At 49.2% G+C, this 24338-nt stretch overlaps 1 protein-coding gene across 3 annotated transcripts in view; it reads right to left on the bottom strand.

The window, feature by feature from the left end:
• The window catches only part of TPCN1 (two pore segment channel 1), a 70684-nt gene that overhangs the window by 16188 nt on the left and 30158 nt on the right, over nt 1-24338 (bottom strand). For 2 of the 3 annotated variants that reach the window (XM_070475336.1, XM_070475337.1), the window contains exons 3-14: nt 16187-16314; nt 10557-10733; nt 10027-10140; nt 9087-9217; nt 7590-7678; nt 5500-5534; nt 4903-4961; nt 4564-4663; nt 2203-2319; nt 1805-1929; nt 943-991; nt 394-457 (exon numbers count right to left, since the gene is read on the bottom strand). In XM_070475336.1, the coding sequence (XP_070331437.1) occupies nt 394-457; nt 943-991; nt 1805-1929; nt 2203-2319; nt 4564-4663; nt 4903-4961; nt 5500-5534; nt 7590-7678; nt 9087-9217; nt 10027-10140; nt 10557-10733; nt 16187-16314 (1188 nt within the window). The remainder of the gene's footprint in view (nt 1-393; nt 458-942; nt 992-1804; nt 1930-2202; nt 2320-4563; nt 4664-4902; nt 4962-5499; nt 5535-7589; nt 7679-9086; nt 9218-10026; nt 10141-10556; nt 10734-16186; nt 16315-24338) is intronic. The other variant, XM_070475338.1, reaches the window with a different exon arrangement.

The raw sequence follows: 24338 nt of genomic DNA, 5'->3' as shown, positions 1-24338 counted from the left end.
CACAGAAAATAACCTGTAACAAAAGGAAACAGATCAGAAAATTAATACTGATTATCTCTGTGTGGGAGACTTTCCTTTTCTTCTAATTATCTAACTTTGTATCCATTTCCTTCAATGAATAACTATTCATATAGTTCAATATTGATTGAACTAATCAATAATAGCTCGAGAAATAATCCACTATTATTTTTTGTTTGGTTTTTATGTTACTGATTTCCCTCCCTAGTCCAATACTAATTCTCTGCTAGGGTCATCATACTCTTTTACACACCCAGTTCATATGCATGTGCGCACACACACACTCTGGTCATGTTCTTTAAATGCTCATCAGTGGCCTCTGGAAACCTCCATTTGTCCCCAGCTGTCAGGACGCCATGTTCAGGTCAGCCTTACCTTTGAAGATGAGGAATGCTGTCCTGGGAAGCTCATCAAACCAGTGTTCTCTATTTCTCTTTGCCTGACCGAGGAACAGGGCCGTGGGAGAGAGGAAGTTAGAACCAGGGACCGGAAACCCAGCCCTGGGGGCCAGGGTGCCGCTTTCCTTTCCTGCTCTCTGACTAACTTGGGAAACCATGAAAATACTCGGGGATCTACAGAACAACCAAGCCAGCCAGGTCTGCTGATCTTTTTCAGTGTGCTGTGCACTGGCATTATTTTTATATGGTCCTGAAAATACCACAGCAGGGTCGGACTCTCATGACCCCATTTCCCAGGTGAGACAAGTCTTGGAAAGGTTCCATAACCTGCCGGATGTCACACGGTGACTAATGGGGTCTGAGACTCAGGGCTCTTAACCTGGACACCACATTGCAGGTGGATGGGCAAGTGTGGGCCGGGGGCCACTTGTTTCCTCTGCAATGCACGGCGCCCAGCCGAGAGCTGGACCGGCTCATCCCCCTCCCATGGAACCGTCGGCCCGGTCCCTCCCCAGAGAGCACCCACCTTCCACTTCAAGGCAGCAACTTCATAAATATCATGAAAGTCCTTCAGGCTGTCATAACCAACAAGAAAGGGCAAAAAAAAAAAAAAAAATCAGGGCACGTTCCCACGGAGCTTCAGTGGTTCTCACACCCGCCTGCCTGTGGTCACCTTCGAGAGGTGGAGGGGGTGACATGTGGGGGTCCCAGCCCGCTGGGGCCCAGGGGACAGGTGCCTGCTGGCTTTTCATCTCCTCCTCCCCCCAGACTACTGATACTTCATCCACTCGGTCTTCACTGACTACCACCAGCTTGCGTCCCCCAGAGAGCCAGCCCCCAAATGACCACCACTGTTGGACAGACAAGGGCGGAGCATCCTTTAGCAGAGGACTACCTAGAACAACAGGGGCTGAGAGGTCAGCTCAGACTGAGCTCTCTCACCCTCGTCTCTACAGCACGGCTGTTGCTTCTCAAATCGAAAAGAAAAGGGTTTTGGTCATCAGCAGTCAGAAGACCAAGACTGACCAGAGAGAGGTCGGGCCCTGTTCTCTGAGGCTGTGCCAGGGCTGTGAGTTTGTGTGTGTTGTTCACATTGCTCTATGGATCTGTTCACATCAACTACCCCAGCTTGCTCAGGGCTTGAGGGTGAGCAGCTGGGCCAGTCCATTTCACGAGCCAGTACATTCCTTTCTTGTTGTTGAATTTATACTGGACGTGGGTTGGACTTTGTCATTTGTAAAAAGAATCCTGAGCAATAGGGTCTATGTGCATAAAAAGCTCTGCAAAGAAAACAAAGTCTCTAAGAGCATCTTTGCCCACCCATCCACCCCAGGGCCTCTTATCAACGCCTCCTTTGGCTATTCTGCACCCACTTGTCATCCTCTCACCTGAGCAGTGGCGTGTTGCTCTGATTCAGGGCCTTGAACGTGAGATAGCGCTCCCCCGCACTCATCCGGGGCTTGTAGAAGCGCATCAGGCCTTCGAACTGCCTGTAGGAGATGCCGGCGGACCTCTGGGGAGAGAGGGAAGATGGCCACATGGAACACGGGAAAACTCAGAGTCCAGCTGCCCCTTCCCTTGGGGGGAGCCACGCCCGATGTCCCACATCACGTGGGATCCCAGGGTGCCCTGCTCTCTCTCGTTCTCCCAAGGGCAGGACCCCTGGTTTCTGAAGCTGCTGGCCCTTCTACACTTAGGAGATATTGGGGGTGTGGTGGAGGTGGGGGGGAAGGGCAGGAGAACAAGGACCAACCCCCCTCCCTGGCTCAGCCCCCGGCACCCCTACCCGCTGGCTGACGAGCAGGCGGTAGGCGTGCTGGATGGCAGTTCGCTTGTGTAGCAGCAAAGACTTGAACTTGCGTTTCTCGACGTCATTGAAGGTGTCAAATACCACAGCCAGGAGCTGAGAGGGAAGAGCAGAGACCTGGTGCCCATGCCTACTGGGCCTCAGGGAGGGAGTTCCTGAGGGAACAGTTCCCCAGCCTCCAGAGGGCGCTCCTCCAGCCACCCCAGAAACGGGTCGAGAAGAGCCTCTCCCCTGGCCAGGTGGTGTAGGAAGTTCATCTCCAAGTTTAGGAGAGGAAGGTCATTCGTTGCTGCTTATAAATTTCCCCTCTACAGATTCGTGAAAACACTATTACATTTTCCCGCGGTTTTTCTTCTCTGCCTGTGGCTAATCCCTGCCTGGGCAGTTTTATAAGGGGAGAGAAGCGGTGAGGGGAACACGCTGGGGCCTTTGCCCCATTTAGCTCTGGGTGATGGCCAGGGAGGCTGTGTGTCCATCCTATGCCCTCCCAACCTCAGAGCAGGGAGGGACATCGCTGTCCCTTCCTCCCCTGTCCCCATGTGGCCCCCAGAAATGAGGGATGAGAGGTGGGCCTGCACCCAAGGGCACAAGGTTCTGGAATTGCCCAGTTCCAAAGTCAGCGTGTGAACGACACAGCCTGTGTTATCAGAGGGTGATGGGAGGGCGGGAGCAGAATTTGAAAGAAGACTTTTTGGAGGACACTTTCTTCCAAAAATATTTTGAGGGGGACTCTCTTTGCCTCTCTATCCCTTCAAACTGCCCCCCCCACACACATTTCCCTTTAGATAAGGGAGTCAGCAAACTTTTTCTGTAAAGGGCCAGAGAGCAAATATGTTAGGCTCTGTAGGCAAGATGGTCTCTGTAGAAATCACACAACCCTGCAGGTGTAGCATGAAAGCAGTCAGGCTATATACAAATGAATGGGCGTGGCCATGTGCAATAAAACTCTATTGACAAAAACAGGTGGTAGGCCAGGTTTGGGCCCCAGTGGCTGACTCATACCCGTATTTTCACAGTTCAAAATACCTGTTAAAGCAAATAATTACACATAACGATATTTTTAGGATTCTAAACTAACAACAGTATAAAAGAACTCTAAGATGTACAAACAGATATCCAACATACTTATTTTGGGTCTTGAGAAATTAAAAAAAAGAAAATATTTTCCTGCTTAAGACATCCCATTTTAAGGCAGGGATGGAAGCCTGGTGGGCTGCCGTCTATGGGGTCGCACAGAGTTGGACACGACTGACGTGACTTAGCAGCAGTAGCACAAGTCTACCCCCAGAGAAATGGTTTTCCATTTCTATACCTGGGTCTGACTGTGGTGACTGGTGTGGGGACACTCATCAGAAGTATAAAAATAAATGCAAGACTTGGTAAGTCCTCTTCCTTATAATTCTGGCATTCATGTGGTCTCAGCTCCAGCCTGATGGTATGGTCTGGGAGGAGGCAATCTGCTGATGGCAGGAACACTCCTGGTGGCCAGTTGAGCCTTCAAAGTTCCCAGTGTGCATGGGGACTACACATTGTCCTTAAAGGAATGTGTTCTGTATTGGGTTTCCCAGGGGTTCATAATAAACGGGGTAGAAATATACAGGACATTCCTGGCATGTGGGTGCAGTGGGATGGGGTGGTTAAGAGCAGGGCTCTGGAATCAGACCAGTTCATCTGGCCACCTGAATTGTGCAAGCAAGGGTGACTCACCCTATTGGTCTGATCCTCAGTTTCCTCAACTATAAATTGAGAATCATAATAAGACATCTAGGGTTTGAGTGTTAAATTATTGAACCCCTATCCATAAAGCACTTGGCATAGTACCTGACTAAGGCTTCATAAGTGTCAGCTTTTCCAGTTATTATCTGTTTGCCGTGAGAAGGAAAAGGTTCCAGGGTAGTTTTGGTTTAAATTCCAGCTCTGGGACTTCCTTCGTGGTCCAGTGGTTAAGTGGTTAATCCTATGCTCCTAATACAGAGGGGCCCAGGTTTGATCCCTGATTAGGAAACTAGATCCCGCATGCCACAACTAAAGATCTCACATGCCGAAATGAAGACCCACCCAATGCAGTCAAATAAATGAAAAAGTGAATGAACAAATGACAGGCTCTAGCATTGTCAGCAGCAGCAGTACTAACTCAAAGAGGCTAGTTACTGCTGGTAACCAGCTGAACTCAAGTCCTGACAGGGAATTTCTAGTCACACCACACCTGCCTAGGGTCTAGGACTTCCTTCCCCTATGTTCCGCCCTCGGAGGTGGATGGCCACCCCTACTTTATCCCCACAATGCCCAGCACAGCGACGGCTGGGGCCGGTCCACAGAACACAAGCCAAGGCCACTCACCAGGTTCATGATAAAGTACAGCTCGATGGAAAGGTACACGATGAAGAAGATGCAGGACCAGGGGTTCTGGGAGTAGGAGGGCATCATCACATCTGGGAAGCTGTATTTGCAGAGTGTTACCTGCAAGGCCCATGTCTGCCAGTCTCTGCTTTCTCTAAGGACGTCCCTCTTTCTGCCTTCCCAGCCCCCTCCGCCTCCCCCACTCTCAGCTCACCAGGCCATTCCCATCCCTCATGGTAGCCCTGAGCACCTGTATGAGCCAAGACGTCGAACACCCTTGGCTGAAAAGAGGAAAGAAACCTGGGCACTACCAGAGGGCAGGCAGAAGCCCAGACTTACTTGGCGGTGGTCAGAAGGACAAACAGACTGATGATGCTGTTCTCCAGGGTGCTGAAGTACTGTGGGGACAGGAGGGCCAGAGGACACGTGGGTGCCAGGCGGAGGGCACACACCACCGGGAACAGGCTGTGTGCAGTGGGTCACGTCCAGAGCCCTGTCCTCCCCCACCCCACCCACCCACTCCTCCCGCGGCATCCCTTAAGGACGGCAGAGGAACAAGCAAACTCGGAGTCCAAGGCCTCCTCTTTCCCGAGCTCAATGCTTCTGACAGAAGCAGACACCTGGCCTCGGGACTTGTCTCCCAGAGAATCACATGTTTTGCACAATGAGCTGGGCTCTCTTCCACCACTCCTCTGCCAAAATGTTTCAGTGTTCCAGATCTGATCCTGGAAACACCCCTCTCAATGAGAGGACAGGGAATCCCCTTGGCGCTCGAAGAAGGAAATGAACGTTCAGGTGCCATAAGCGATGATGAGAAACCAAGAAGGGCATCCCTTCCTAATACGGCTGGTGGGGGGAAGGTCAGTCCAGCCACCTGGCCCGAAGTGAAAAGGCCCCACATACAGGAAGACACAGACAAACGTGTTGATTACTTACGGGGTCTGAAGGATTAGGGGAGAATAAGTAGAAACCTAGAAGGTGGTGGGAAACATAGGTTAGAGCAGAAGTCCCAAACCGGGATGTCAAGAGGACTGGACAAATACTGATAAATGTAAATGAGTGCAGTGGGCAGAGGGAAAGTGTAGCGAGTAGTGGGGGCCACGGCAGAACACAGCACATGCTCTGGCCGAAGGCACCAGGTAACTGCTGCCATTCGGGAATGTGATCCGAGCACCACTGAAGCTATTATTAAAAGAGGCCAGTTGAGGACCTTCCTGGTGGTCCAGCAGTTAGGAATCTGTGCTTCCACTGCAGGGGGCTGGGGTTTGATCCCTGGTCAGGGAACTAAGATCCTATGTGCTGTATAGTGCAGCCAAAAAACACAGAGGCTGGATGCACAACACAGGGACTCTAGTTAATGATACCGTTATTGTGTGTTTGAAAGTTGCTAGGAGAGTAGATCTTCTCATTAGAAGGGGGAAAAAAAAACTATAAGTATGTATAAAGATGATGTTGTTAACCTTATTATGGGGATCATTCTGCAGTATGTACATAATAAGTCATTATGCTGTACACCTAAAACTAATACAGTGCTATGTCGATTACATGTCAATTTTTAAAAAAAACAAAAGTTTAAAAAAATTTAAGATTTTAAGGCTGGAAATCTGTATTTTCATGTTAAAAAATCTAGTTTTAAAAATGCTGGCTCAAGGGACTTCCCTGGTGGTCCAGTGGCTAAGACTCAGCTCCCAATGCAGGGGACTAGGTTGGATCTCTGGTCAGGGAACTAGATTACAAATGCTGCAACTAAGACTTGGAGCAGCCAAATAAATAAGTATTTTAAAATAAATATTAAATAAAAATTAAAATTAGCTTTTTTTTTTTTTTTAAAAAAAGACCTCACCTGCCAGTGGAAGGGGTGCAGGTTCAATCCCGTCAGGCAGCTAAGATCCCACTTATCTTGTGCCCAAAAAACCAAACAAATGTAAACAGAAGCAATGTTGTAACAAATTTAATAAAGACTTTAAAAAATGGTCCACATCTGAAAAATCTTAAAAAAATAAAACATAAAATGCTGGCTCAACACTTTCAGACCAAACAAAACTCATCCGTAGGCTGGGTCTGGAACCCAGACTGCTGGTTTGCAATCTTTGGTTTTGAGAACATGACAGCCAGGTAACAACTTCAAAGGGACCCCACTGTTCTCTTGCAGCTGAGGGTCCAAGGTTGGGGGCACCATTAATTTCCTCTCTCTTGGAATGGGCTATTCCCCTGAGTCCTTGAAATCCTGAAACTCTGCCCCAAAGGGAAGTCAGCCCCTTAGAATACCAAGGAAATTCTATCCAGAGTGGGGTGGGGTAGGTGGGAGTCAATGGCTCGGGGAACAGAGTGTCACAAGGGCCCGGGGGTTTCAGCACTGGCGGGGGCCTTAGAGTCACCACCCTCTGGTTCCACTGTCTCTGCCATCTGAGCACCAGGGAAGGGACCTTGGGCTTCCCTGCCGTGTTCTGAGACCTCCACTGTCTAAAGCCCATGTCTGAATGTGGGAGTTGCATCAATACTTGATCTTATCTGAAGAGGCAAGGCCTCCTCCACTGTTTTAAAGGGCGTGACCTTGCTTTAACACCTAGTGAAGCTGAACTATGTCAACCCTAAGGTCCCAGGCATATGCTATAGAGAAACTCCCGTGAGGGCACGCCAGGAAAGGCAGGAGAATGTTCACATCAATGTGATCTGCGATAGAGGAAAATGCCCACCAACGGAGGAAGTGATAAACGTGGGTATATTCACATATTGGATCACGACACTGCAGTGAAAACGAATGGCTTGCATTGCCATGCATCAGTGTGAATAAAGGCCGGGGGCACTCCCTGGGAGCAAAAGGGAACTCAGATCAAGAAAGGTTACAAAGGTGACTTCTATTGTTTTTTCCCCCCAATACTGCATTTCCTAAGCTGGAGTCCACAAGTGTTTCTATCGTTCTGAAAACCTTCCTGAATTTCTAAAACCGTCAAAGTGCCTTTTTTCTCAATGATAAGTTTGCTTTTACAGAGTGCCTGCATACTGGAGCTCAGGAAAAAACTCACCGAGGATGGCGAAAATGATCATGAAGAAGAGGAGAAGCATGAGGATATCCATGAAGGGTGGCAGGGACTGAAACATCTGACGCAGGTTTCTGGGGAGAGAGACAGGGCCAGGAGGGGTGAGGGGCGGTGGGTGGCAGGCTGGGGCCCAGGGGGCATGGTCTGGGGCTCCTCAGTGCGGGCGGCCTTTGTTGAGATGGGGGCCTGGTGCTCCCAAGCCCTGGAACACTAAATCCCGTTGCACCCTGGCTTGTGACGTCATGCTCAGTGATCTCCTAGGACTTCCACTCAGGGGGTGATGGGGAAAGAACCAGGGCAGGCGTGGTGCTTACTGAGCCCAAGCAGGCAAGTGCCTGCAAGGGATGGAGCAGGCAGGCCAAAGCCGGGTGCATGGCCTCGGGTGCCAAGGTCAGTCTTGAATGCGGGAAGACATTTCAGGGCTACTCAGTCTGAGGACATGTGTCTCCAGTTTTGCGGACAGGGAACCAAGAGTGACCCCGTGGGCTCCCCCGGTGGCTCAGATGTTAAAGCATCTGCCTGCAACGCAGGGGACCTGGATTCAATCCCTGGGTCTGGAAGATCCCCTAGAGAAGGAAATGGCAACCCACTCTAGGACTCTTGCCTGGAAAATTCCATGGATAGAGGAGCCGGGTAGACCATAGTCCATGGGATCTCAAAGACTCAGACACGACTGAGCAACCTCACCAAGAGTGAATGGCTAGCCCGCGCTCATTCACAGGACCCCAGCCAAGAGGTTTTCTAGATGGATTCTCAAAACTCAGTCCGGGGCTTCCCTGGTGGCTCAGTGGTGAAGAATCCACCTGCCAATGCAGGGGACACGGATGTGATCCCTGGTCTGGGAGACCCCACATGCCTTGGAGTAACTAAGTCTGTGCACCACAACTATTGAGCCTGTGCTCTAGAGCTGGAGAGCCACAACTACTGAAGCCTGAGCACCTAGAGCCCATGCTCTGCAATGAGAAGCCACTGCAACGAGGAGCCCTCACGCTGCAACTAGAGAAAAGCCCGTGCAGCAGTGAAGACCCAGCACTGACAAAAAATCAACACTAGCATTAAAAAAAAAAAAAAGAAAAGAAAACAAAAACTCAGCTTGATCTTAGGTCAACGGCCTGTTTTGAGTTCAGTCCCCCAGTCCCAGGGGAAGTGTCAGGACCGCCTGCTGAGTTGCGTGGACTTCACTGAGTTACTGCCGCAGGCTGTGTTTGGGCAGATACTGTGCCAGGAGCCCCAGAGGGGCACAGGTAATGATGGGAGAGCACCCTGGACCCGGAGTACAGAGATCTGAACTGCAGTGGGAGGACCACCCTCCTCTCTGTAGGGGTCGAATGGCAGAGGGAAGTGATCAGGACTGTGCCCTAGCCAAGTGCAGGAGGGACCTTATCACTAGGTGACTCACTGCTGTTCCACCACAGACCCAGGAGGCCAGGCCGGGCCGGGCCGGGCGAGCGCCTGAGTGAGCAGCTCCTCCCCAGGCCTTACCGCCGGACGCCGCCGCAGTACCGACAGTCCACCAGGAAGATGCAGCGCAGAGCCCGGGTCACCCGCATGTGCGATGTCTGCCGTACCAACACCACGATGGCCTCCACGAACTGCACCACCAGCACGGAGGTCTGGGGGAGGCCGGGCAAGGAGCACGTCAGCCCCTGTACCCCAGGCCCTCCTGTATGCCCTGGCCAGAGGGCCAGCTAGATATTGGCCCCCCATCCCTCCCCATCCCCGAGGGGAGCCCGGAGAAGCCCTTCCCTCGTCCTCTCTCACTTTCCCCAACATCAGGCAGGCCGCAGGGAGACGTCCACTGGTTGCTGACAGGATAACAAGCTCCAGGGCGATCAGTGCTCCCAGCAGCTCATCAGAGGGTACCCGCTGAACAAAACCACCACTCTGCAAGCCACAGCCACCCACCCTCTGGTTCCAGCTCTCCCTGCTCGCCCTGGGGTCTTCGGCATGTCCTGATCTCCAATTCCTTGGGCACATCCTCCCCATCAAGTGTGTGCACTTCTGACACTGCTAAATACCACTCTGACACATCCCAACTGATGCCTGTCTCTGCTACAGAGAAAGCGGACACATACAGCACTGACTGCCATGAGTGTGGAGGCCATGCCAGGCTGGTTTGGAATCCCAGCTCTCCAGGATTCAGATCCCATTCTCTTGCAACTGGCTGGAGGTAAATTAGGAATAGTTACACATTTCCCACAAAAGTCACTGTGCTGGTGCTTGGCCCGAACTAAATACCGGATCATGTTAGCTACTGTGAGTACCACCGTGACACCCAGAGCAAAGCTGGAAGCATGGTGAAGTCCAGGACCCAGAGTCACGCTTCGCAGTGCACGACTAGGCCCATGGGGGATTTGCAGTTGAACTGACAATACACGCTTGACGTTGACAAGGAAATGATGGAGAAAGATGGACACATCACCTTGACCATGGTCCTTCTGTGCCGGATGAAGGTGTGAAGGCCCAGCCACCGCAACTTCATGCAGAGTTCAAACACGACCACCACTAGGGCGAACAGCTCCAGGGTTGCGTGGACCTGCAGCCACAGGGCGTGAAGGAGATGCAGCGTCATCAGCCACTCCCCAGTCGGAGAAGTGAGCACACCTGCTGGCTTTTCTTTGGAGACAGTGGGCGGGACTGCTGATCAGGTATGCTTTTCACCTGGAGCCAAAGCGTGGCCACGGGTCCTAAGTGAGGCAGTCCGAGGGCGTCCCCCGCCCCTCCTTGGAAGTAACAAGGGAACGGAATCCCAGGGAGACTGGGGGTGGTGCATTCCCTTGGGCGGGGACCCCAGGCAAGACTGGTGAGCCAGCTACTCCCGGGGCCTCCCCGTTTGAAATCAGTGGGGTGTCTCCCCTTCCAGAATGTTCCCTCTCAGCCTTGAGTTACTGTGCCCCACCTCCACCCCCGACACCCCCAGAGAGCCGCAGCTCGCGGCCCCGGGACACTCACGTAAATGCCCAGCCGGAGCGCGGGGACGGCGGGAGCCTCGCACAAGGAGAGCAGCAGCAGGAGCAAGGCCGCGGACAGCTCCATCAGGTAGAAGAGGTGGTTGTGTGCGAAGAGGTAGGCCGCCAGCGCTTTGGCGTTCTTGGGGTGGGTGAAGAACTTGTCGTTATTCTCGCCTTCCTGAAAAAGCAAGAGTCGCGGTGGTGCGTGCGCCCGCGCGAAGCAGGGCGCCTGGGACGCAAAAGCGGCCTGGGATGTGGGATGTGCGGTGGGCGGGCCCTTGGCAGGTGGGTGGAGCTTCCGGCCAGAGAGGACGGACAATTAAGTATTATCTTCACAGCTTAGCACACCCCACAGGTCTCACCCTTGCCGCTGATGGGGCTCCAAAGACTTGCTTCTTTCCAAAACTACTCCGAGGAATCAAAGGATAAAACGCCCAAGAGATCAAAGGGAAGAGGGCGCATCTGGTCCCTTCTGAGACCAAGGTCTCCCTCTCAGGTGTGGGAGGCTAAGTGATCGGGGTCTGGGGTAAACTAGCCAGGAGTGTCCTGGCTCCGCCCCCTTCTCCCTGGGTAACAGGGAAACTTCTTTCACCTTTACAACCATCCGTGGCTTACAGACCGTAGTTACTCCCAGGGCTCTTAGGGCAGCGTCTGGCACACGGAAAGCTCCCTGAAGAGGTGACCTGTTATTATTTACTTTAAGCTAGTAACATTGAGGGCAAAGCTTGAGGGTCCCTTTATCAGAATCCTGCTTTACACAGCTTTCCCCATCCCATTTATCTTTTTAAAGAGTTTTTGGATGTGGGACCATTTTTAAAGTTTTTGTTGAATTTGTTACAATATTGCTTCTGTTTTATGTGGGTTGTTGTTGTTGTTGTTTGCTTTTTGATCATGAGGCATATGGGATCTTGGCTTCCCAACTAGGGATGGAATCTGCACCCCCTCATTGGAAGGCAAAGTCTTCTTAACTACTGGACCAACAGGGAAGTCCCCCCACTTCTTAACTGACTCTATTTCCACCTAACTTTCTAACCCCTTGATGCTTTCACCTCAACAGTAATGAGACAGTGGCTGACCCCCCACTGAGTGCCCTCCACTAAGCCCCAACACTCCTTTCAGTCCTGACAACTTGCCTTCCAGGCAAGTGCTTCTATTTCTTCTCACTTGACAGCAATGACAGGGAACTTCTGTAGCATCCAAGCCCATAGAGCCAGGCAGCCTGATTCCAGCAGCCCTGTTCTATCTACTCTTGGCCTCCTGCTGATGGTGCAGAAAACAAATGATGGAGCCCTTGAGAATATAAGCCAATGACCCTCCCTGTTAGGATCGGCCTTCTGGGGGAGGTGGGGGATCTTCACTGCCTCCCTGGGGTTGGTGGGCACAGGTCAAAGTAAGAGAGGTCCCACCTCATCAACTTCATCACCTCGGTACCCCATCCAACAGCCTACACATAGACAGCATTTACTTTCCACACATCGCCTTGCTTCAGTGCTTCTCAACTGGGGGCAGTGTTGACCACCTGCCCTCCCCTGACTCCACCCCAGGGCTGGAGACATGTGTAGTTATCACACCTGGGGGATGTTGCTGGTATCCAGAGGGTCAATTCCAGGGATGCTGCTAAACCTGCTAAAATGCACAGGGCAGCCCCTTACAACAAAGAATTAACTGGTCCCAAACACCAATGCTTCTGAGTCAGGAGAACCTGTCTTGTTCATTCTCAGCACAGACACTCAGAATAGAGGCTCTTGCCCTTGGCTCCAATCTCTAGAGGAGAAAAGGGTCAGAGCCCCGGAAGGGACACCCCTTTCCAAAAGCATTCCGGATATTCTGGAATGCAGGCTGACCTTCAACTATTCCAATATTTGGCCCTTCTGGGATGAGGCCACATGCAACCATCCTCATAAACCCTTATTCCGGCAAAAGTGAAACTAACACACGTGCCTGGTGATTCACGCAGAAGTTGCAAAGCCAGGCTAACAGGAAGAAGTGTCTCTGGGCCAGGTGGCACATGGTGCCATGGAAGGAGCTTTGGGCAGCGGGCTCCTATGCTAGCCGGAGGTGGCTTCAGCTCACCAAGCTTGTCACAGAGAACTGGGAGAGCAAGAGACATAGTCAAGACCTCAGTTGGCACAGTGCCTGGTGCATATAGTGGGCGTTTAATAGATGTTTGTGTAAGATGAGGCATTTCTGCAAGAGATCATTCTCCAAGCGCCTGCCGGGCCCGAGGACTGTCTAGTAGCTGGGAGGCGGCTGGGAGCTCTGACCTTGGCTGTGGTTTGCAACGGAACTTCAAGCGAGTCACTTCCCTGAAGCCGGATACATCACTATCCTCATGATCAAAAAAAATAAATAAAAGGCAAACCACAGACTGGACAGGGCAGGGAACAAACATCCTGGAAGTCACACGGAGGGCAAGCTGGGCAAGACTCGCTCCCCGCCCTGTGATCTGTGCCAGGCTGTGGTTTTCACCTCCACCGCCTTGGCCACAGGGGTCACACATGGTTGCCTGGGAAGCTTCTGGCTTGGACTTTTAGAAAATGCAATTCTCGGGTAATTTCTTCCAACAAGTAGCCAGGGATGAAGGTCTGGCAAGAGGAAACCACTGACATGGAGCTCTCAGATCTGACCTCGGGGACTTGGAATTGCCTCAGGGGAGATGGAAGATGAGGCCTCCCCCAGCAAGGACAGGGTGAAATAGGATCTGAGTCTCTATCCTGACCCAGATGCTAAGGCTTCCCAGGTGGTGCAGTGGTAAAGAATCCACCCGCCAATGTCGGAGACACAAAACACGTGGGTTTGACCCCTGGGTTGGGAAGATCCCCTGGAGGAGGAAATGGCAACCCATTCCAGTATTCTTGCCTGAAAAATCCCAAGGACAGAGGAGCCTGGTGGGCTACAGTCCATGGGGTCGCAAAGAGTCAGACACGACTGAGCACGCACGCACTAAAGAGAACACTGGCCTTATTTCCTAGCTGCTGATCACGAACTAGGAAAGTCATGATTAGGAAAAATAAGAAGGCAGGCTGGTTGTACATGACTTCCACGCCTTTAATCTCTGCTCCCTGGGGCAGAAGTCCACCCAGAAAACTAGGACGGTCTTAGAGGCAACAGGAGCTCCGAGCACACGGCTCCTGTGGGTGAGTGAGTTAACAGGCAAAATTTAGGAAGAGAGGAAACCGCAGGCACCAGATAGCCTCAAAGCAGTGAGGGGCCAGTTATCCAGGCACATCCACAGCCTGGCTCAGGGGCTGTGCTGCAGCCCATCCGTGAGTGCGAACACAGCTCTTGGACACCCGCTAACACCACCCTCCACAGCCAGAAACTATTATCCATGGGGATTCAAGTTCTGCTTTTAGTTTTAATTTTACAAGAGGATGGATCTTTTTTGTAAAAAAAAAAAAAAAATTCAAGTAATACACAAAATTATAAGGTAGTAAAAATTCCATCAGCCAAAAATAATCACCTTTAATATTCTGACAAATAACTTTCCAGATCTGAATGGGTATCTGTGCATATTACAGATGCATATTATATAAATTATATATAACTTATGTATTAAATGTCACCATATGACACCTTGTGTTCTGTAACCTCTTTTCCCCAAAGACACAGTCCATTTTTGAGTGAATACATGGGGTCAGGTACAGAAACGTGGTCACCATGTAGAGAAGAAAGAACATCATCTGGAGGCTGGATGGACACGGTTTAAATCCAAGCTTGGCAGTTTACTAGCTGTCTGGCTTTGGACTCACTAGCCCCTGGGAATCTGAGGTATATGAATCGGAAGATGACCAAACTGCTTGGTAAGGTTGTTAGAAAGATCAGTAAGTACATACTTAACTTAGTCTTTCTTTGGTATATAGATACATTTGTATTATTTTTTAGATTCCACTTAGAAGTTATATAATATTTCTCTTTCACTAGCTGACTGACTTAGTATCATATTCTCTAGGTCTATCCACACTATGGCACATGGCAATAGTTCATTCTTTATTGTGGCTAAGTAACATTCCCCTGCTCGTGTGTGTGTGTGTGTGTGTGTGTGTGTGTGTGTGTGTGTGTATTATATGCCACATCTTCTTAAATCCACTGTCTGTTGAGGGGCGCCTGGTCCTCGGGTTGTCTCCATGCCTTGGCTATTGTAAACAGTGCTACGATAGACACTGAGATGCACGTATCTTTTTGAATTAGAGGGTTTTTTCTTTCCAAATATATATCCTGGAGTGGGATTGCTGGATCATACAGTAGCTCTATTTTTAGTTTTCTAAGACACTTAGATACTGTTTTCCTTAATGTCTGTACCAATTTACATTCCCACCAACAGTGTAGGAGAGTTCCCTTTCCTCCACACCCTCTCCAGCATTTATTATTGATGATAGCTATTTTTATTACTAATGTTCTCACCTGCTTAAGGAAAGAAGGAATTACCAAGCAATGATTCTAATCCTGTATTCTGATCCATCCTGGCCTCTTATCTAGCACCTGTTCAACCTTAGAGAGGGTGACAGTGTACAGGGTGATCCTGCCGCATCAACGGGCATGCCCACGCTTGCTAAAATCTCCCTAAAACAGTTCTACTTAACCTGAATCATTTCTGCCTTAACCTGAATCAAAATGCATTCCTTGAGGAGTACAGCCATAAAACGTGAGAAACACACAGACACCTGAACAGCTATCAAATAAGTATCTGAATTTCATTAAATTTTCTTTTAAAATAGCAAATAATTACAAGGGAGAGCTACTTCAAAGAAGAAAAAGATTAGGGGAAAGTGATCATTCAAGTGAACTTAAGAAAAATCCCATTTCCTTACCCAAACCCTTACTCAATGCTGAAATTTCAGCAGAAGCTGAAATCTTATGACAAAAATGACAAGATTAAGGTGAAACTATCATAGATAGTGAGATTAGCAGTTAACAGGCAATATTCCCTTTGGAGAGTATTCAATACTATATACCAATGGCCCTAAAAAATGTTGATTTCTTCAACCCACTGATTCTACTTCTTGGAGTGTTTCCTAATAAAATAATCCTTGATATTAAAGAGAAAAAGAGAGAAATAGCTGAAGACATAGATTGTCCTCATATTATAATTTATAACAGGGAAATGCATAATATACAGTAAGGGAAACATAAAAAGAGAAAATATCCAAACTTATCAGGATAGTTAAATAAATTAAGATAGACTTACCAGACAGAGTTATAAAGACTTTAAAATTTGTTTAAAAACAAAAACCAAGCATGGAATAGCAAATATGAAAGCAGCAGCAGGATAAACAGGAAGGAATAAACATCTCCGGACTCCTCACAGTAAGTCAGCTGGACTCAGTAGATAAAAGAAGAATGCCCTCCTGAGAACCGGCCTCTCCAGAAGAGGGAGCAGGGCAGGGGGAGGCCAAATGGACAGACTCGGGGAACCTGGGGGCAGGCAGGGCCACACACTGGGGGTTCTGGGAACAAGCCTACGGGCACAGTCAGGTGGGCTCTCCCGGCCTGATCTTATGAAATGAGAAGCTCACACACGGAGCACGAGAGCCAGAACTGGATTTCTGGGCATGCATCCAACAGAGCCTGGCTCCCTATATCCACCAACACATGGCAAGAAGGGCCAGGTGCTGCCCGGGAGAGACTCACCTGGAGGTAGATTGCTGCCTCTTGATAAATCATCTCCCAGTCATGTCCGGTGGGGCTGGAGGGGGAGTTTTCGCCCTTTAAGCTCAGACTGGGGGCCTGGGAGTCGTGGACGGTATATTTGCCTCCAACTGCAAGAGGAGATTCACTTACAACCCAGGTTTGAGAGAATAAAAAGACACCATTCACCAGAGAGAAGGCTGGCAGTCACGCACATGCTCTCACTCATATCCTATTATATAAGTCACTACCATCTTGTATACACTTGGGCTTCCTGGTGGCTCAGGCAGTAAAAAATCCACCTGCAATGCAAGGGACCTGGGGTCGATCCCTGGGTTGTGAAGATCCTCTGGAGAAGGGCATGGCAACCGACTCCAGTATTTTTGCCTCGAGAATTCCCATGGTCAGAGGAGCCTGGCGGGCTACAGTCCATGGGGTCCCAAAGAGTCAGACATGACGGAGCAGCTAAGCACACATAAGTCTACATGTGATCCCATGTATTAGGTTGGCTGAAAAGGTCGTTTGGGTAACATATTTTGGCAAAAAACAAATGACCTTTTTGGCCAACCCAATACTAATGACAGCAAGAATAGTATGTCTAGCAAAAATGTTTTTCTGACATGGATGGATCTTGAGGGTATTATGCTGATGTGGAATCTTAAAACTAAAACAAACCAGTGAATACAACAACAAAAACAGACTCATAGTTAAAGAGAACAAACCAGTGGTTTCTTTGGGGAGAGGGAAGGGGGAGGGGCAAGATGGGGGAGGGGATTAAGAGGCACAAACTACTATGTATAAAATAAATAAACTACAAGGATATATTGTGCAGCAAAGGAATATTTTATAACTATAAAAGGAGCATAACCTTTAAAAATTGTGAATCACTACATTATATACCTGAAACATAGAATGTTGTATATCAACCATACCTCAGTTAAATTTTTCTTTCTCCTGTTAGGTGAAAAAAGCAAGTATAAAAAAGCATACACCCAGTGCTATCGTTTGTGTAAATAAGGGGAAAAAAAACAAGAAAGCACAGAGATATTTACTTATCTTAACGGAAGAAATAGGAAGAGGAAATTAGAACTTGATGAAATTGATTACCTACAATGGATGGAGAGAACAGGGTCGAAGTCACTCAGAGGGAGTGATCTTTTTGATGACTTTTGACTTGTGGAAGCATGTTAATATACTACCTTGTCAGAAAAATAAGAATAACTGGATTTGTTCCCTGGTGCAGGGTCATCCGTGGCTCTTCCCTGCTGAGACCCATGCCCTTTCCTTCTGGTAACTCAGTCCTGTCTGTCTTTGAAGAGTGTCCACTCCCTACTTTCTGTCCTTATTCTTCAGCTCTGGCCAACTCCACCCCTGGCAGCTGATCCAGTGCATTGAGATCCCGACCCCACCGCACCTCCGCCCCCAGTCCCACCCCAGACAGGTATTGGTTCAGCCAGTGGTGCTGACCGAAGTCTAGCCAACGAGGGTGAGCCTAGAACTTCTCCAGGACCAGTTTAGAAAGGTGTGTGTGTGTGTGTGTGTGTGTGTGTGTGTGTGTGGAGGGATTGGGGAGCTCTTTCCCTATTGCTGCTGGAGGCTGCCTCTGCCACCAAGTGGGGAAGACATGCCTGAGTTACACCCCTGGGATCGAGCTGTGCCTGACATTTACTTCAGAACGTTTCCAAACTCTGAGCCCACAAAGACCCTTTTATACCTAAGCCTATTTGAGTTGGGCTAGTTACAGCGCTCAAGTATGTCCGCTGATACATGCCATGGCGTCGACAAACAAGTCTCAGCTTTTTATTTTTTTAAGGTTTTTTTTTTTGTTTTTTTTTTTTTTTACTGTTTATTTATTTGGCTGAGATGGGTCTTAGTTGTGGCACTTGGGATTTTTAGTTGTGCCATGTAGCATCTAGTTCCCCAACCAGGGATGGAACCTGGGCCCCCTGCATTGGGAGTGAGGAGTCTTAGCCACTGGACCACCAGGGAAGTCCCATGGACGGACACTTAGACCATTGCCAATGTTTGGCTATTTCAAATGAAGTTGTTATGAACATTCATGTACAGGGCTTGGTATGGATGTAGGTGTTCATTTCTTGGGGGTAAATTCCAAGGGGTGAAATAGCTAGATCATCCATTTTCACAAAACTGCAAAACTGTTTTCCAAAGTGATTGTACCATTTACACTCTCACTCTCAGTAAATGAGAGTTCTAGGCCTTCCACTTCTGCATCACCAATTGATAAGCTCACTGCTTTAAGTCTTAACTATCCTAAAATATTGTGATGTTACTGCATTGTTTTAATTCCAATGCTTTTAATTTGCATTTCCCCAGAGACTAATAATGCTGAGCATCTTTGCATATGCTTAGTTGCCATTTGCACAACTTAATTGAAGTGTCTCCAACTCTTACCTGTTTATTATGTTATTTTCTTCTTTTTTTAAATTTTGAGTCACATATATGCATATATATATAAAATGCAGTCTATAAATATACAAATCTTTGTCTTTGATTATAATATCTACTCCAGTTTTGATTATTTCCTTGGGTTACTGATTATTGTAGCTTTTTCCATTCTTTTAATCTCTTTGTGTCTTTTTATTTAAACTTTGTTTCCTGTAGGCAGATAGTTTGGTCTTGCTTCTTTCCTCCAGCTTGAAAAACTCTGCCTTTTAATTGGAGTATTTTGATTATTTACATTTAATGTAATTACTAATATGGTTAGGCATAAATATATCATCTTGCAGTTACTGCATATTTGTCCCACCTGTTCTTTGTTCTCCTGCCTTTCTCCTCCAAGATACTTCAATTAAGTACCTTCCTGAGGTCATGCAGTCGGTGAGAAGCAGGGCTTGGATACCAAACTAGGCTGGTTGGCTCCTAATTGGAAGGTTGCAGACACAGTGACTGATGAACTATGGATGGAGGTTCGTGACATTGTACAAAGGAGAAAGGGAAAGATATACCCACTTGAATGCAGAGTTCCAAAGAATAGCAGGGAGAGACAAGAAAGCCTTCCTCAGCAATCAGTGCAAAGAAATAGAGGAAAACAACAGAATGGGAAAGAGTAGAGATCTCTTCAAGAAAATTAGAGATACCAAGGGAACATTTCATGCAAAGATGGGCTCAATAAAGCACAGAAATGGTAGGGACCTAACAGAAGCAGATGGAGAAGGCAATGGCACCCCACTCCAGTTCTCTTGCCTGGAAAATCCCATGGATGGAGGAGCCTGATCAGCTGCAGTCCATGAGGTCGCTAAGAGTCGAACACGACTGAGCGACTTCACTTTCAGATTTCACTTTCACGCGCTGGAGAAGGAAATGGCAGCCCACTCCAGTGTTCTTGCCTGGAGAATCCCAGGGATGGGGGAGCCTGGTGGGCTGCCGTCTATGGGGTTGCACAGAGTCGGACACGACTGAAGTGACTTAGCAGCAGCAACAGAAGCAGAAGAAATTAAGAAGAGGTGGCAAGAATACACAGAAGAACTGTACCAAAAAGATCTTCACGACTCAGATAATCATGATGGTGTGATCACTCACCTAGAGCCAGACATCCTGGAATGTGAAGTCAAGTGGGCCTTAGGAAGCATCCCTACAAAGCTAGTGGAGGGGATGGAATTCCAGTTGAGCTATTTCAAATCCTGAAAGATGATGCTGTGAAAGTGCTGCACTCAATATGCCAGCAAATTTGGAAAACTCAGCAGTGGCCACAGGACTGGAAAAGTCAGTTTTCATTCCAACCCCAAAGAAAGGCAATGCCAAAGAATGCTCAAACTACCGCACAATTGTACTCATCTCACATGCTAGTAAAGTAATGCTCAAAATTCTCCAAGCCAGGCTTCAGCAATATGTGAACCATGAACTTCAGAACTGTGAACTGTTCAAACTGGTTTTAGAAAAGGCAGAGGAATCACAGATCAAATTGCCAACATCCGCTGGATCATTGAAAAAGCAAGAGAGTTCCAGAAAAACATCTATTTCTGCTTTATTGACTATGCCAAAGCCTTTGACTGTGTGGATCACAACAAACTGTGGAAAATTCTGAAAGAGATGGGAATACCAGACCACCTGACCTGCCTCTTGAGAAACCTGTATGCAGGTCAGGAAGCAACAGTTAGAACTGGACATGGAACAATAGACTGGTTCCAAATAGGAAAAGGAGTATGTCAAGGATGTATATTGTCACCCTGCTTATTTAACTTATATGTAGAGTACATCATGAGAAACGCTGGGCTGGAGGAAGCACAAGCTGGAATCAAGATTGCCAGGAGAAATATCAATAACCTCAGATATGCAGATGACACCACCCTTATGGCAGAAAGTGGAGAAGAACTAAAGAGCCTCTTGATGAAAGTGAAAGAGGAGAGTGAAAATGTTGGCTTAAAACTCAACATTCAGAAAACTAAGATCATGGCATCTGGTCCCATCACTTCATGGCAAATAGATGGGGAAACAGTGGAAACAGTGGCTGACTTTATTTTTCTGGGCTCCAAAATCACTGCAGATGGTGATTGCAACCATGAAATTAAAAGACACTTACTCCTTGGCAGGAAAGTTAATGACCAACCTAGACAGCATATTAAAAAGCAGAGACATTATTTTGCCAACAAAGGCCCGTCTAGTCAAGTCTATGGTTTTTCCAGTGGTCATGTATGGATGTGAGAGTTGGACTATAAAGAAAGCTGAGCACTGAAAAATTGATGCTTTTGAACTGTGGTGTTGGAGAAGACTCTTGGGAGTCCCTTGGACTGTAAGGAGATCCAACAAGTCCACCCTAAAGGAGATCAGTCCTGGGTATTCATTGGAAGGAATGATGTTGAAGCTGAAACTCCAATAGTTTGGGCACCTGATGTGAAGAGCTGACTTGTTGGAAAAGGCCCTGATGCTGGGAAAGATTGAGGGCAGGAGGAGAAGGGGATGACAGAGGATAAGATGGTTGGATGGCATCACCGACTCAATGGACATGGGTTTGGGTGGACTCTGGGAGTTGGTGATAGACAGGGAGGCCTGGCCTGCTGCAGTACATGGGGCTGCAAAGAGTCGGACACGACTGAGCAATTGAACTGAACTAAACTGAACTGAATGCCTCTCAGGGAGCTTCCCAGGTGGCGTTAGCTGTAAAAACCCGCCTGCCAATGCAGGAGATGTAAGAGATGCGGGTTCGATCCCTGGGTTGGGAAGATTCCCCTGGAGGAGGGCACAGCAACCCACTCCAGTATTCTTGCCTGGAGAAACCCCATGGTCGGAGGAGCCTGACGGGCTATGGTCCATAGCGTCACAAAGAATCAGACATGACTGAAGTGACCATGCAAGCATGCCTCTCAAGAATTGGAAACCCAAGAAGGAGGACAAGGTATGGCTGAAAGGATTAAAAATATGGCAGCTGTTCCATCACACCTGACTGCAGTCGACCCTTCTCATCCTGGTCCTGCTCTCCCAACACCAGGATCTCCTAACTCTGAGCTCCATGCCCATTTCTGAAAGAACTGAGCCCCAGGTGGAGCCAGGGGAAGGTCAAAACCACCTTCTTCCACCCGCTCACATGGATCAGGAAAGCGTGAGCCCAAACGTGACTCCTGAGCAGGAGAAAAACACAGGCAGGCAGCTGGCTGGCGCTGGGATCTTGGGTGCCTGCGCTGAATCCTCCATGCCCTCCACACGGCAGGAGCTGGTGCCCGGGACACAGCAGTCCTAAGTACAGAGCGGTGCTGGTGCAGGGTGGGTGGCGATGGCTGGCACAGATGGCAGAGGACGTTAGTGCCGCTTTCCCAGCCTGAGCTAGATATAAGCATCTGCGTGAGCCCCTGCCTTGGAGATCCCCCAGTGTGAGCCCTCCCAGCCCTTCCTCTCATGTGTGTGTGTGTGGCAGGGGGTGGGTTATCAAAGCAAACTGAGCTACCGGTGGGGCCAGCCCTGCCACAGCTGGTGTGGAGCCCAGCCGCCTGGCTCCTGCTGACTACTGGAAGCCTTCCACCAAGGCTGCCATGGTGGAAGTAGCGGGTGACAAGGATCTGTCTTAGCACACGTGTCTCACCCCCACCCTAACGAACCTCAGCCCTATAAATCTATGTAGCCCAAACCTCATCAATCTGGCTTCTGCTGAAATAACAAACACACTTCCAGGGCATATTCTGTGTGCCAGGCTACTTTCAGCATGATATATTTATCATTGTAAATTTCATCCTCACAATAACCCTATGAAGTAGCTACCATTACCGTGTCCATTTTACAGATGAGGTACAGGAAGCCCAGAGAGACCTGTGAACTCACCCAGGCTTCACACATTTATAAGGTCAGCAGGGTCTATGCTGAGAATCCCCAAGCTTAACGAAAGTGCAGGGACTGCAAAGAGACCAAACCCGTCCATCCTAAAGGAAATCAATCCTGAGTATTCATTGGAAGGACAGATGCTGAGGCTAAAGCTCCAATACTCTAGCCACCTGATGTTAAGAGCCGACTCATTGGAAAAGACCCTGATGCTGGGAAAGATTGAAGGCAGAAGGAGAAGGGGGCAGCAAAGGATGAGATGGTTGGATAGATAGCATCACAGACTCAGTGGACATGAATTTGAGCAAACTCCGAGACATAGTAGAGGACAGGGAAGCCTGGAATGCTATAGTCCACCAGGTCGCAAAGAGTCAGACAGGGCTTAGCGACTGAAAAAATGGACTACGGAGGTTTCCCTCCATGGACTCTGGAGGACTTTCTATGTCCACCATAGAAAGGATGAGTGTCAGGTCCAGGGTCTTAGAACGGATGACACTCAGGTCTGGAACGGGTTGGAGAGACCATTTAGTTGAATGCCCATCTCTTAGGGACGGAGGTCACAGCAGAGAGTACCTGTGTACTGGGGCTGACCCGTCAGAGAGCCAGCTCTAGCACCTGGGCCTTCTGGCCGCCTGTCTAGAGGTCGTCTCCCCACCACAAACTCTGGTCACTCACCCCTCACTAGAGTAATGTGGATGGTGGTCTGCCACAGGGTAACCACTGCTGTGTGCAGCCCTGAGTGAGACAAACCAAAGAGAATAAGTGACTGGGCCTCCGCAGACCATCATTCCCATTGGCCAGAGCTCTTGGGATGTGCCAGTGAGGGCATGAGTGATCGGTGGACAGGCGGAAGGTCTTGATCGGCTGGGGAATATTTTTCTTGACCTACAAGTGCTGAACAGAATGGCTGTACCTTGGCTTCCCACATGGTGCTAGTAAAGAACCCACCTGCCAATGCAGGAATTGCAAGAGATGCAGGTTCAATCTCTGGGTCAGGAAGATCCCCTGGAGGAGGAAAGGGCAACCCACTCCAGTATGCCTGCCGGGGAGATCCTATGGGCAGAGGAACCTGGCAGGCTACAGTCCATGGGGGTCACAAAGAGTCAGACACGACTAAGCACAGTATAGGCAGAGAACCCCAGGGCAGGAGAGGCCCCAGGGATTCAGGAGGCTCATCCCCTCACGTCCCCCCTCACTCATCATGTGGAGTGACTCCCCCATATACTGTCTGCACTTTCCCAGCCCCTCACCCCACCGGGCACAGCCCCTGCTGCTGATCTGGCTCCCCGTCCTGCCCCTCTCTGCCCATCTCTTCTCTACGCCGGTCAGAGAAATCCTTTGGTGTGTGTATGCACGTGTTTTAAGTAACCTTTTTAGCTCAGTATAACAGTAATCCTTAAAAAACCTAAGTCAGGTGGTAGCACTCCTCTGCCCAAAACATGCCACTCCTGCCTCCAGCTCCTGAGAAAACTCGGAAGTCCTCCTCTGGGGGGAGAAGGTCCTATGAAACCTGGTCTGAGACATCTCTGCTTTCATCTCATCCCAGTCACCCCTCACGCTGGCCACACCAGCCTCCTTGTCCTCCTGGGACGGGCCTGGAACATTCTACTTTGCACTTGCTGCGCCCTCAGCCCTGCCCCCAGATCTTTGAATGGCTGGCCTGGTCACGTCTCCCAGGTGTCCACCCAAAGGTCATCTTACAGAGGCTGCCTTTGGCCTCCCCGGTCACACCGCCATGCCCCAGCCCCCTCACTTGGCCCCTGGCTTCCTCCCGAGCTTCTATTGCCGCCTGGGAGGGGAGCACAGACTTTACTCGTGGGCCTGCCCGGTGCCTGCTTCCCTGTCTGGAGGATCAGCTCCATGGGCTTTTGTCTTGGTCACTGTGGTA

Source organism: Odocoileus virginianus, chromosome 12 (assembly GCF_023699985.2).
Source record: "Odocoileus virginianus isolate 20LAN1187 ecotype Illinois chromosome 12, Ovbor_1.2, whole genome shotgun sequence".
Taxonomy (NCBI): Eukaryota; Metazoa; Chordata; class Mammalia; order Artiodactyla; family Cervidae; genus Odocoileus; species Odocoileus virginianus.
This window is presented reverse-complemented; position numbering and strand designations above follow the sequence as displayed.